This window comes from Siphateles boraxobius, unplaced genomic scaffold, assembly GCF_051911475.1.
Source record: "Siphateles boraxobius isolate OS27281-9 unplaced genomic scaffold, OSU_SipBor_1 86, whole genome shotgun sequence".
NCBI classification, from domain to species: domain Eukaryota; kingdom Metazoa; phylum Chordata; class Actinopteri; order Cypriniformes; family Leuciscidae; genus Siphateles; species Siphateles boraxobius.
The window spans coordinates 6,364,162-6,378,643 of NW_027509215.1; the positions used below are offsets into that span (position 1 = coordinate 6,364,162).

General features: G+C 36.2%; 1 protein-coding gene across 1 annotated transcript; it reads right to left on the reverse strand.

Annotated features, from left to right (window-relative positions):
- Window positions 1-1,686: 1,686 nt before the first annotated feature.
- exoc3 (exocyst complex component 3) lies at window positions 1,687-14,426 on the reverse strand. Its single transcript, XM_077222002.1, has 13 exons — window positions 13,918-14,426; window positions 12,959-13,107; window positions 12,662-12,881; window positions 10,852-11,533; window positions 8,157-8,274; window positions 7,662-7,787; window positions 7,476-7,576; window positions 7,255-7,365; window positions 6,235-6,376; window positions 6,019-6,141; window positions 5,307-5,468; window positions 3,224-3,345; window positions 1,687-2,517 (listed from the first exon to the last, which is right to left on the reverse strand). The coding sequence occupies exons 2-13, from the start codon at window positions 13,100-13,102 to the stop codon at window positions 2,322-2,324; spliced, it is 2,247 nt and encodes a 748-aa protein (XP_077078117.1). The 5' UTR covers window positions 13,103-13,107; window positions 13,918-14,426; the 3' UTR covers window positions 1,687-2,321.
- Between the last annotated feature and the right edge of the window lie 56 nt (window positions 14,427-14,482).

The window sequence follows — 14,482 nt, forward strand, 5'->3', positions numbered from 1 at the left end:
AAATGTGCTTTCATTTGGTTTGGTAAATTGTTACTAATCTGTAAATCGACTCGAAAGGGAGTTAACTACTCGAGGTTTAAACCATGTCGACTGTATTCGTTACACTTTTTATAGATTTATGAAGCTGTACTGTATGGACGAGGTTTGAAATGTGCCTCCGAGTTTACGTTTACTGTATTTCACATGTAAATGTTGATTAATCTGTACTGAGAGGTCAAATTAATCTGATCACGTTTGTATTTTTTGATCATTTCTGTCAAGAAATATTAGCAATAAATATAAAAAAAGGCATTTTGTGGTGTTGCTTTTGATTTGAAATCTTGTCAAGTGGTGCATCATGCATTGTGGCTAAATTACTTACAAATTATAGTCCGTTACTGATTCCAAATTAAATGACAAAAAATTGTAGTTACAATAACACATTTTAGGTGATCGGACTACTTTTAGATTACTTTTGATCTAACTCATTTATCACATTTATTTGAATAGGATAATCTTGCACTATATTGATATAAAAACACAAAGAGAAAGAAAATACATTCCATTCTTTATCAACAACATTTATTAAACATGACATTACGTCAGGGTTTCCCAGACTGGGGTTCGTGCAGTTTAACGAAAAGCTGATCATTAAATCATAAAAATGTAAAATTAAAGTAAATCATGTTCAAATAAAATGTTTACAAAAAATATATTTTTTTATTTGTTTACCTGCATGTCATGTGACCATTAACCGACATAAGAGAACCTGCAAATGTGTTTAGGTTAATGACTTGATTATTCACTTGTAATCTCATGGGGTACTTCAATTAAATATATTAGGTCAAAGATGTTCGGCTGACAAAAAAAAGTTTGAGAATCTGCATAACGTGTAAATATGATATGATGTGAATCTGTGGATTTGAATGTGTTTGAAAGAAAAAAGCCTTCCAAAGACAGTAATAGACTACATAGTTAAATGACTCATTGAGAGAAAATTCAAATAAAAATGATCGTGTCGTCAGGAGCTGATTAGATATGCAATGTTGAGAAAACAACAAAATGATTTCTGTAAATACAGTGGTCAAATCTCATTTTCCGAGTGATTTTAGCCTCATGACTTCTGGAATTCCACAGAACTTTCTAATTTACAAGTACTCAATTTTTGCAATGTGATTACATGTAATCAGTATCTACCCAGCACTGGTTCACTACTACTTCAAGCAGAATGCATATTTTCTTTATTTGCAATGCAGATCTTTTCATTACTTATGCCTCATGCATTATACTGGCAATATCAATATATAATTTTCTTAATTATTTGAACGTAATGACATTTTACACACAAACTGGAGGAGGTCACTTAACAACAATGTGAACAAATGCCTACTATTTCACTTAAAAGCTCTGGAAACACCAACAGTGATTGAGCTGAGTAAATGTTGACAAAATTGTTGGGTGAACCATTACTTTTAAGAAAAAAAGATGTATCTGTTAACAGTTGATGTACTGTGAACTAACATGTTTATTAACTAACATTAAAAAAATGAATAAATGCTATAAAATATTTTGTTAATTCATTGTAAGTCCTTGTTAGTTAATGCATTAACTAATTTTTACAAATGAGACCATATTGTAATCTTGCTGACTTAAAAAAATATTTGAACTGGGCACCACTGCCTGAATTAAATATACTTGACAGCAAAGTGCCTGTTTGAACTGTTTATTGCATAATGTGACATTCATTCTTAAAATAAAATATGAAGCAGTTTGCACAGTCATTCAAACCCAGTTATGGCACGGTGTAATCAAAATTGTATCAGTTACATGAAGATTTGAATAATTACATGTCATCCTGCGCAGTCAGACGCTCCTGAGTGAGCTGCAGACCTGCACGTCTCAGGACCCCTCAGAGCTCCTCCCCCATGAGCACAGCCAATGAGAAGAGAGGGATTAAACATTTCAATAGTCACGCAAGCTGCCTGTTCCCCATAAACTGGCAGATCCAGGGCATGTGTGTGTGTGTGTGTATAAACAGAGATGACCTGTGGTCTAATCCAACCTCATACATCATTCAGTGTGGATTACTTCATGTTTATCCAGATTTTATTGAAATGAAAACTGACGTGATGAATTCAGTGGTTTGTTACAGATGTGGAATCCTGGAAATGTTTCTGAACATAAAGTCATCATAAATCATCAAAGCGTCTGCAGGAACAGCAACCTCAAACAACATGAGCTGCTGCCATTCAAACACACAACATCATCCACTGACATTGCAGTGAATATATTTCCAAAGTGCATTAAGGGGATCTCTTAGTCTCCAGGGGTCAAAGGTCAGATTATTTCAGCAGTTTAGGTACAGTCATAGAGGTCATGGCGGTCATGGTGCTGGTTGGCACGGTGATGTCTCTGAAGACCGGCTGAGACACAGAGGAAGAGGACGGTTTGTTCTGGTTCAGAGTCTCTATGATCATCTGTCTCATTTCTCGACTGGCATCACCGCGGACAGCTAACAGCGCCACAATGTGTTCCTCTCTGATGAAAGAAGAAGAGAGAGATGAAGACCTTATGTTTAAATGTAATACTCAATTCAAGTCCCTAGTAATGATAGATAAAGTTCCGTAAAAGAGAAATTAGTTGAGCTAAAATCAAAAGAAAGAAATGAGAAACTAAATTTTGCTTAAAGAAAATGGGCATTACCATTTTTTTTTTTTACACTGAGACATTTTCATGACAATTTAAGTACATTTTCCCTCCAATTACTAATTACTGCAATGTGTCTGAATTTTCATTATTATTTTAAGTTTATTACTATTACTCTAACGCAGTAATGTAAGATTTTTTTATTAAATTATCATAATTAAAGGCAGTACAACAAATAGTACCATGATGTATAAATTATTTACAATATAGATAAATGTCATTATTTCTTTGTGGATTTTTTTTTCATTCCTGTAATGTTAATGGCATTTATTTTACAATATAGTAATAAATGGTATTTTTGATAATGACTGATAATTATCACAGAAACATTCAAATCCTAAAAATCTTAATGGCCCTTAAAACAGGCTAGCGTAATTAAAATTAAATAAAATACAATTTAAAAATAAACTATAATTTCAACATTTTGAGGTTTAATATGAACAGCAGAAGATCTTATCAGAGTTTATGTGAATCTCACAAAAGCTGTAATCTGTACAAGAACAGAACAACATTAGTTTTGGATGTGATGATGTGTGACCTGATGTCAGGATATTTGGACACCAGGGTGGACACCTCCAGGTAGAGCAGCGCAGGATCGGTCAGTTTGAAGACCTCAGCGATGGCACTGATGGAGTCACACAGCCGGTCGGAGTCTTCTCCCTGAACACACACAAATATGCTTCAAAACAAGCTCTTTAAAAAGCTGTTACATGTTGTTACAGTGATCAGTAGCAGTTCTGGGTTATTTGGTGCTCTAGGGGAAATCAGACATTACGTCGGCTACGTTGATATACTATTATTGTAGAACTATATATACACAATTTTTTTTTAAAACACCTAGAATTGAATAATTTAATAAATAGGCTACCTATTTTCAATAAGTATGTAAAAAACTTGTTTTAGCATGTTGCTAACATGTTTTGACACATTGCTGGCATTAATTAGCATGTTGCTTGCTAACATGTTTTAACACATTACTAGCATGTCATAAGGCAGTTGCTAGGCTTTGCTAGTGATAGATACTTGGTGTATGAAGCTTAAAGTCCCCCTGGGGAGAAAATCAAGTTTTTAATGTTGTTTATAAGTCTATGTGGTGTTTTTAATGTGCTTTAAGACAAACCATGTGCAAATTCATAAGTCAACACTGTTGCTGAGTATTTTCTCTTTATAACTGCAGTGAACAAAAGACAGTCTCAATAACGTGCTTTGAAATCACTGGAGTTTCTGACTTCACAAACTAACTTGTAACCAATCATGTCAACGTGCCGGCAGGCTTTAGCATTTCATTAACAATGAACTATCAGGGGAGTCTCAAGAGAAGTCAGGTTATCCCATTATACTTTTTTGTTGATATGAAAAATCGGGTAGATTTAGCAATATAGCGGATGATGTGTATGATGCATAGTCTGAGCTGTTCATAGCGTTTCTGATGATTGTTTGAAGGCAGCTGTCTGACTCTGAGATGGTGAAAGGGAACATAGTTTGTGTAACATTAGCAACACATTATTAGCTGTTTTATAATGTAGTCAAGCAAAAAGCTAATCATATTAATTACCGTTATGTGTCTGACGTTGTAGAGAGCGATACTATTGTGCAGCTGGTGTGAGTGAGTGGAGGCGGGGCTAATTAACATATTTAAGGCTCCGCGTTTTACCCGTTTAATGAAAATCGGAAGTCGGATCAGTTAGAAAAGATATAAGACATTGTCAACAAGACAACTTGCTGACTAAAATAAGCTTGAAAATCCTATCGAAATGTGTAGGTTACATGAAATTATTTGACATACAAAGATGGACCCTTAATTTCTTTACAATTTAAAGCTACGCAAAGTAATTTAATTGGTAAATCTTGGGAGTTTATTCTGATAACTTTTGCCAACGTTATCCAGGAAACGAGAATTCTAGAGCAAGAACACGCACACACAAAAAAATCTGAGGGAGAGCAGAGCCAATTCATAAGAGAACACGGCATATGAAAGTGTGTGTCCAGTTTTGAGTGAAAGGAAAATCTAAGCAAATCTGTCAGTGAACAGAGAGCTTCACGCTTGCGCATTATTACATGGATGCGCTCTCGAAATTTGTCATTCAAAATAACGCCATAGAAACTGCCTCAAATGAACTATAAAGAAGTATATAAAGTGACTATAAAGTCATGTCTGAAAGTTGCATGCGCCCTATAATGCCACAGTCACCGTGATTTTGCCAAGACAGACATGTTCCTGGATCAACATATTTAGTTGATCCTGGAATAACATTCCTGTCCCAAAATGTAGTCATTACCCTATCCCTACCCATACATTTTCCCTAAAATCAGAGGGAAATGATAGGTGAATAACACTGATGTTGAAGCACCTTACCCTGGTTCTAAGCCTAAACTTGACATAAACTGTAAACGTGTCCCTCAAATCTGATTGGTTGATCTGAAAGTTGTTCTAGGATCAACAAAGATGTTGATCCAGGAACATGTGGTACTGAAATCACGTTCACCATAATGCCACTGCCAGGACCCGCCACTGACTGTGATGCAAAAAATGCTACAGAACTTTGTAATACATTACAACACTGATTCACTTCTTGGATTATAGCAGAACATTCTAGAGAGTTTTTTTGTGTGAAACTCACAGCAGAAAGTTTCCTGAAGAGGAATTTGAACTGCTCCGCTTCTTTCATCATCCGCTCTGCTCCCTCCTTTCTTTCATCAGCATTCTTAAAGGAGATGCGCTTCTGCATGATGGCTTTCAAATACTCCACCACGACTCGCCGATGAGCCTCACTCGTCATTTCCTGTTTAACACACGCATGTTAAATCACTAAAAACACAACATTACTATATGCACTGTTTTTTTTTTACAGAAATTAATACTTTTGTTCAGCGAGGATGCATTAAATTGATCAAAAGTGACAGTTAAGACTTCTCAAAAAATGCTGTTTTTTGTAACCTTCTATTCATCAAAGAATCCTAAAAAAAAGGTATTGTGGTTTCCACAAAAATATGAAGCAGCACCACTGTTTTCAACATTGATAATAACTAGAAATGTTTCTTAAGCACCAAATCAGCATATTGAATGATTTCTGAAGGATTGTGTGACACTGAAGACTGGAGTAAGATGCTGAAAAATCGAAAACGGTTATTTTAAATCCTAATAATATTTCACACTATACCTGTATTTTTGATCAAACAAATGGAGCCTTGGTGAGCATGAGACATCTTTCAAAAACATGAAAAATAATCAAACTTTTAAAGGATAGAGATACATGATTGTAGGGAACAGTTCTCTGATCTTATCAGCAACTATAAGAGGACACTTATTCTGAAAGGTTTTAGTGTGCAAACCTGATTATACGGCTTTTTAATTTTGGAAAAGTCGTTAAAGTAGTCTTCCACTGTCACACAGATGGTGTCTACAGCATGAGAGCCTGCCAACCACTTCCGGGTCAGCAGTTCATTAAGATGATGCTGTCGAGAGAGCAAGAAACAGTCAAAATTTAGCATGTTTTTCCCAGTCACTAAACATTAACAACTGACCGTACACAACAAGAGTGCATTTACCTCCAAATCCAGGAAGACTTCATCTAGCAGGAACTGGCAGCCTTCTCTGGCCACATCATTCAGGAGCTTATCTATGGCGGCATCGTTCTGAGTGCTTTCAGTCGACTGAGAGTACTTCCTTTTCAGGCTATTTATAGACTCCCTGACAACAAACATTGAAATGAATTAAAACATTAGCTTGGTTCATTAGCAGTCTACTATAGACGATAAGAATATGTAAGGGTTAATTGACGATGGGCCGTTGAATCATTAGAAAATAATGAGTCTGTCCGTCTCTCAACAGTGTTCGGCAGCAGCGTCTCTACTAATAGTGAAACTGTAAGTGTATCTGCTTCAAGAACAGCAGCGCGATTACCTCACTAGTGAGAGATGTCATGTAGCTTTTAAGTGGCTAAACTATTTCACTGATAAAATCATCAGAGCAGCGCTGACAACACGTTTCTGTGCAAGTGTGTGTCCGTACTGTGTGTGTGTGTGTGTGTGTGTGTGTGTGTGTGTTTGAGTGGGAGAAAGACAGTATGTGCTTTCCATACAAAAAGGAACTTTTGAAATGACTCAAGACCTGCCTGCAACTACTTTAGCCATGCATTTCCCAAATAGTTGCAACAACTACGTTTGTCAACCAATCAGATTCAAGCATTCAACAGCCCTATAATAAACAAAAACGATGCATTATTTTCACTATTCATCGATTGCGAACTGCTCTAAAACCACAAAGCATGTAGAACGCGCAACAGTGCCGCATTTTGACAATGAAACGTACATCGCATTTATTTCATTACATCATCACCTTTTACAGTTTAAGAGTAACATTAGGCTGTATTGTGATTTTTTTACATCGTCAAATTAAGACATCATAAAATGCTAATTAAAGCTTGTGTTATACCATTTAAAATACCACATTTAAGACTTTTTTTACCTTAAATTTGATTAACTGAATTTAAAACTTCTTTGGGGGAATAGAATAATGTAATCTGTTACTTAAAAAGAAAATTCAATAAATGATTAAGACACACTCACTTGAAGGTTTGACAGTTGTTGATGATGGCAATCATGTACTGAACGTAGCACTGCGGAAGCTGACGATCTTTCAGATGTTCCTCCTTATAGGCGATCGCCTCCTCTCGGTACCTGAATACACATGTACGATGGGTGAAAGTGTGTCTGTTACTGAGCTAACACAATAATAGCCAGCGGTGGGAAAAAAAATAAAGAAAATGAGTAGTTTGAGATCACAATACCTCACTAGGAATGAGTTCATCTGCTTCAGACAGACTTTCAGCACCTGCTCTTTAAAGGTCTCGTTGATCTGAGCGGCCACCTGGAGATTCTGCTCAAACATCTGATAATAAAGAGGGACATTTGAATGAAAAGACCTAATGCGAGTGGGTGCATGAAAGCATGAGGCCAGACAGAAGCTGTTGTACCTGGAAGACAATAGCAGGTAAGGTGGTCTGGTAGTAGCCGTTCTGGTCGCCCTCAGGCTCTGTCTCCTTCTGCCAGTCTTTCTTATCCGTTTCCAGAGCTTTGCGGAGCCAGCCTGTGATGTTTGACTAGAGAAATGGAAAAAAATAAAGACTTGCTGAACTGACGATGCACGTGCATGCACAATATTCAGTGCTGGGTAGATTACTCACAAATAGTAGTCAGTTACTGAATACAAATTACAAGAAAACTATAGTTAGTAACTTAATCAATTACATCTGACTACTTTTAGATTACTTTTGACTCTACTTTTATCCTTAACTTGTTTATCACATACATTTGAAGAAGATAATTTTTGACATGTACATCATTTTTGGAATCAGATTACATACAAGTTACTTCCCAGCAACGACAATATTTCAAAAGACTAAACACTACAATTAAAGGCTGATAATATTTGAATTTTTAAGCCAGTGCTGCAGACTTGAGGAACTCACAGTGAACGTCTTGAGGTATTTGCCCAGTAAATCATCCACCACTTTTTCAGGCAACAGCGGCTCCAACTTCTTGACGTCACACTCGGGCTGCAGATCTGGATCACCCATCATATCCACACTGCCAAAGACAGAATCAGACTTACAAATGCGCATGAATTACACCTGTTTCTGCTCTTTGTCAATGTCAGAGAAATGGCTTTACTCAATTTGGTTTTCACACGGTATCTGAGATTGAGTTCTCTTTTCGCCTCTTTTTGCAATGGAACAGTTTAAAATTGGCAAGACAAAACACACAAATGATAAACTATGCAATTAATCCGCAAATCACATGCAGTCTGGTCCGTACGGATCACGAATCAAATACGATCCGTTCCACCCCTACTGTTAGGTGAGAATGTGCGGGGGAAATATACTTACAGTAATTGCCATGAAAATAATGCTTAACATTCTTATTTCTTCCTTTTTTTGGCGTGAAATAAGACAAGGATAAGATCTTTATAGTAGTCGGCTGATAGCCTCGTGGGCAAGTGCGCCACATGTAGCGCTGTTGTGCTTCGGGCGAACCGAGTTCGAGTCCCGGCTCGTGGCCCTTTCCCGATCCTGTTCCCCCTCTCCTGTTCTCTCTCTCACTCACTTCCTGTCAAGCTACTGTCCTATCCTAATAAAAGGCAAAAATGCAATAAATGAAATCTAAAAAAAAATAATAATAATGAAATAAAAAGAAATTAATGCTAAAAAAAAATATATATATATATATATATATATATATATATATATATATACCCTAATAGAAATAACAAAAGGCCATTACAAAATTACTAAAAGAAATAAATGAAAATATAACAGTTAAAGCTAATTCAAAATATTGATAAATACTAGTATATAAATATAAAATTAAACTTACGTAGGCTATGCAAAGAAATTAAAAATGTAATGTAAATGCCTAGTCCATATAATGCAACCCAAATTGTCCTACCACAGTATTCAGCATGTGAAACAGCACCAAAGGCAGAACTGCCCGCCTGTCTCTCTCTCCTGCTCTGGTGCACATCAGTCACTTTAAGCACCCAAAGCTGTGCAGCTGCTCTCCGTTCTGCTTTAAACATTGAGCTAATTGCTCTCTGCTGCACTTTGACAGACTGATCTGCCACTGAAGAATGCAATGCTGAGTTAAAGAAGTAACTACTACAACATCACAGAGGGGAGTTCTCCATCAAGCAAATGTTTTCTTTACAAGGAAAACCTACAAGGTTTACTATTTGCAATAACCGCCGGAAATACAGCTATAAATTCACAATATAATAATATATAATATAACTAGTATCAACAGAAAAATCTATCTTAGAAATATAATAATAATAAAATATTATATATAATTATAATAATAGTTATTATTAGTAGTATTTTGTAAATAAAATAAAAATATTACAAAAAAATATTGTTTGGGAAAATAAATAACCTGTAAAACTGCAACAGAAATGCAAATTATTGATAAAACAAATAACATATCATTTTGATCCTGTAAATTTAAGCACAACGCCTCAATTTGCAACAACGATATTCAAAATATAACACAAAAAAAACATGTTTAACTTCTTTAATCCATCACTGCCATAATATAGTGTCTTTATAGTTACGGTCTGAACTTTAAAGGGGGTACTTCACTGCTGGCAAACGGGCTTTCATTAAAACTTTTCATTAAAGCTGCCTTTACAGTAGAAAGGCAAAGAAATTTGTTGAAATCAGTGCTACCTGACTAGAGGAAACCAAGAAATAAAGGCTGTTGTCTTTCCTTTTTCCAAATAGTTAGTAAAACTTTGACACCCATTATGCCAAGGCCACTCCCAGTCTGCTATATCTTGACCAGAGCCAAATACCGCCTTGCTTAAGTAGGAAATACTTCTTATTAAACTTTTAGTCACAATGATGTTGACTTGTATTGTTCTCGGTGCTGGAATTCAAAGAGTAAACGTTTAGCGGTAGTGAGTAACTTTTTGGTTTTTCCAGTGAAGGATGCAGCACGTTGTAGGCATAGGCTAAATGCAGTGTGTGACGCTGTGTGAAAATCTGAAAAACCTCCATGTTTGTAGTTAACATTTCAAACTGGATGACCATGAACACAGTGTTTTAGGCCAAACACAGAGGAAAAATCAGTTTGGCCCAAGCAAAATGCCATCACGTACAGGTAATAAAGCTGTTGCCATAGTGTTCCATTTTTACCATAATGCTGTTTAAAGAGTAGACATAGGACAATTACATTTTCAGTGATAAACCTACTCTTACAACTGTTCTGTTAATAACCCTCAGTCAATCTGACTGTCTGTGGGCGGGGATTCAAAAATGCCCAAGTACAATCTGTAGTTTTCACGAAAGCCCCGGAGCGTTTTGCGTCATCCAGCGGACTTTAGCTGACAAATAAACAGGAATTTCTTGGTCCTGGTAACACAGAGAAAGAGTAAACATTGTACATTTACATATACTACGTACGCTGTAACAATAAAAAGCGTGTTAAAAATCGGCAAATGTACAAAGTAACTGTACTGCAAATTAGCACCCAATGTTCCATTAAAATATCATGATTAGGCCTATTAAGCTTTCACAATCATTGACTGTGCAGGCTTAAACTGTGGTTGACGACAGTCTGACAGTTGTAAATCAAATGTACTATGATAAATGCAGTCCACTTGTATCTTACCTTTTATACGTGTTGAGGACCCATGTGAGAAGAGACACAATCTCATTGGCTTCTAGATCCTCTGCTGCGAGCTCCTGCACCCGCGCCGACACCGACTTATGATAGAGGTCGAAGAACACCTGGAAGGTGTTGTAGTGAGGAGGGAAGCACTGTACCATCATGTTCTTCACTATGATCAGGTCGTCCAATACGTACTTCCTCATGATCTCCAGCAACCTCACCAGCCACATTTTGTCAGACTCGCGCGTTTCTGACTGCGTGCTCTCGATGCGACCGCTCGCGGTGCCCTCTAGGACTTCATTCATGCGTTTTTTCCAGCACTTGGGCCTCCCAGGCGGGATGAACCCAGTCTGCTTCTTGCGATCCAGCATCCTGCGGTCGATCTTCTCTTCGCGCTCGATGATTCGAACCACAGACACCAGCATGGTGGGGTCGCGGCGGACAGTGACCATGGCGCGTTGGAGGACCATCCAGAGTTGTTTGGACAGTTCCTCCGACAGGCCCTGCACCTGGCCGAAGTAGCCACGAATGAGGTTCATGTCATGGACGTTCTTGCTGTCCATGCGGTACTGCTCGTACATGAGGTCGTCGCGGGAGCACTCCAGGTCCATTAGCTTGCGGTGAGCTTGAAGCAGCTCGCCCTGTTCGATCAGATTCTGGGTCTCTTGAACAATCTCAGGCACTGTAGGGAAAGATCAAATACGGGTGCAGTGTCAACAGATGAAAATTTATACCAATATAGCATCTAGCATCAATTCTAAAATAAAAAAATTTATTAAAAAATAAAATAAAGTAAAATAAAACATAAAATTACCAAAAATAAATAAGTAAACAAATAAATAGGCTATATAATCAAGTTGTAAAAATCACTCTAATATTAAATTGTATTGAAAAACAACCTACTAATGTGCAATCACCTGAAAATGGCTAATAAAGAAATGTTTTATCTGACTAAATAAATAAAATACAAATAATTAAGAAAAACATTATGTAAATGTGCCATCAACCTAAAAATAGCTAATAAATATTTATATTTTTGAAATTAACTAACTAAATAAATAAATAAATAAAAGCATAAATAGTACAACTGACTAAAATATTGTTGGAGAAAACAACCTGTAAATCACCTGATAAATAGCTAATCATTTTAATAATATATATTAAAATAAATAATCATTGATTTTTTTAATAAAATAAATTAAAATAAATACACCAAAATTAGAAAACAACTGTTAATATATAAATAAGTAAATACAGATTGTCGGAGAAAAATAAACTTAACATGTTAACTTTGCAAAAACTTAAAAACAGACACCATCTTAGAAAAATAATAATATTATTAAGTAAAAAATAAATATGTTAAATTACTACAAATTGGGAAAAACAAATTGTTAATCTGCAATTAACTGAAAAACAACCTGAAAATGCGCAATCATCTGACAAACAGCTAATACATTTTATTTTATATAATAATAAATAATTAGAATTTTTAAATAAAATAAATTAAAATACATACATATTAATTTATATATTAAAACAGAAAAACAACATGTGAATGTGCAATCAAACAAAAAACAGCTGATATACAAATGTATTTGAATACAAATGTTGGTGAAAACAAACCATCTTAGAAAAATAATAACATTATTATTATTATTCTAATTAAGTAAATACATAAATGACAAAATTGGGAAAAACAAACTGTTAATCAGCAATTAACTAAAAAACAGATCCTATTTTTAATCTCGGCTAAATGACTGGAACCCAACTACTGATATTATTTTGATCCTGTACATTAATTCTGACTCACCTGAGAAAATGTTTTTGAGGTTCTCCACTGCCGAAGCCAGCTGACTGTGCTGAACCACCGCGTCTTTCACATCCTTCAGATTCTCTATGGTGTTGATGCTCTGCCTCCAGTCTTTACTGACATCTGCCAGAGAGTTCTGGATGTCTTTCACATCACACAAAGCATTATGGAGCTGCGTGAGGCCTGTTCGTACCCCATCCAACTGAGACTGAATGGCAGCCTGATGAAGAGCATGGTTTGGTTTAATAAACTGGTAAAAGCAATCATAATAGATCAGTTAAATGGAAATAGTATCACCTTTAATCTTGCTTCCACGGATGCTTTCTTCCGTGCCTCTCTCCGCCTGTATTGCTCTACTTTGTCCAGCTGGTCAGAGCGCTGAAGCATCCCAGCAACCCTCTGCACCGCTGTGGCAACGGCCTCTCTGTTCGTCTCCTCCATAGTAACTGATCCCAAAAGAAAGGGTTGACAAAAACTGAAAATGGCCCAAACCGCAGGACCAAATGTACTGAATGACCAACCCCAACAACAAGGTTTAAATGTACTCAAAATGATTGAAACAACAGTAAATGGCACAAATAGCAGTAAAGGCACTACAATGTTAATGGGTTAAATGAACTGCAGTGTTATTTTAGTATCCTTGCGATCCTATTAGCCAAAAGTTTTTATCAATATTTTTAATTCCCATTTCTTTCATTTTAATTTAAGTTGAAGTTTTAGTAATTTTCTGATGTTTATATATTTATTATATGTATACATCATATAATATAGGCATATAAATAATTGTTTATATTACATTTTATATTATTTTTATTTCAGCTTTAGTTATTTAGTACATCAAGGTGAACTAAATGAAAACGATAAATTAAAAATGTTTTGTTTTATTTTATTGTAAGTAACAAAAATGTTTTTTTTAATGGTTTTAGTAAACAATAATAATCCTTATTCACTGAAATAAATCAGTGAAGGTTCAATTTACTTATTGTATTTGAATATGATTGCAGTTGGCAGTAACCAAGCTAACACAAACAGATAGTTGCGAATACCTTGCTCGTAATAGGTATGGTTTAGGGAAAAGATACAATAAAACTGTAACCTGTTTCATTTATTGTAATAATCGCATACATCGCGCTGGATTTCTGTGCAGAAAGGCCAACAGTGACAGATGCTACCCGGCTAACTACATTAGCATTCAGAGGTCTGCGCTTTTTCATGTATATATCGTTCAATTCTCGAAGTCATGTGTAAGTACTTACCCGGACGTGGTGTTCGTTGTACGTGCTGTGAGATGTTATAATCTGTTCATTGATATTTTATTTTCATGTATGTTTATTTTGTTCATTTACTAACATAACAGCTGCGTCTTCCTGGAGTCGCCCAACTCTCATTAGTCAGTCAGATGACGACTGCGCCTGTGCTAGAGCATCAAATGTGCGCAGGCTTTACGCAAATAACACTTCCGCAGATCAAGAGGGTAACGTTAAATATGATGAGCAGTGTTGCCAGATGTACGATAATTATCGTATTTGTACGATAATTTTGACCTCTGTACGATGTACGACCAATAATTAAAAAAATCCCATAATGTACGATAATTTCAGTCGTTCGTCCAAACACACATCCTACCGCTTCTTTCTCTGACCCAGAATCATTTCGCAGGCTCACCTGCCTGCACGCAAGAACGTACACACACACACACACACACACACACACACACACACACACACACACACACACACACACACACACACACACACACACACACACACACACACACACACAGGCACCACACGGTGTCGCCCCGGCCGCACGTCAACAAAC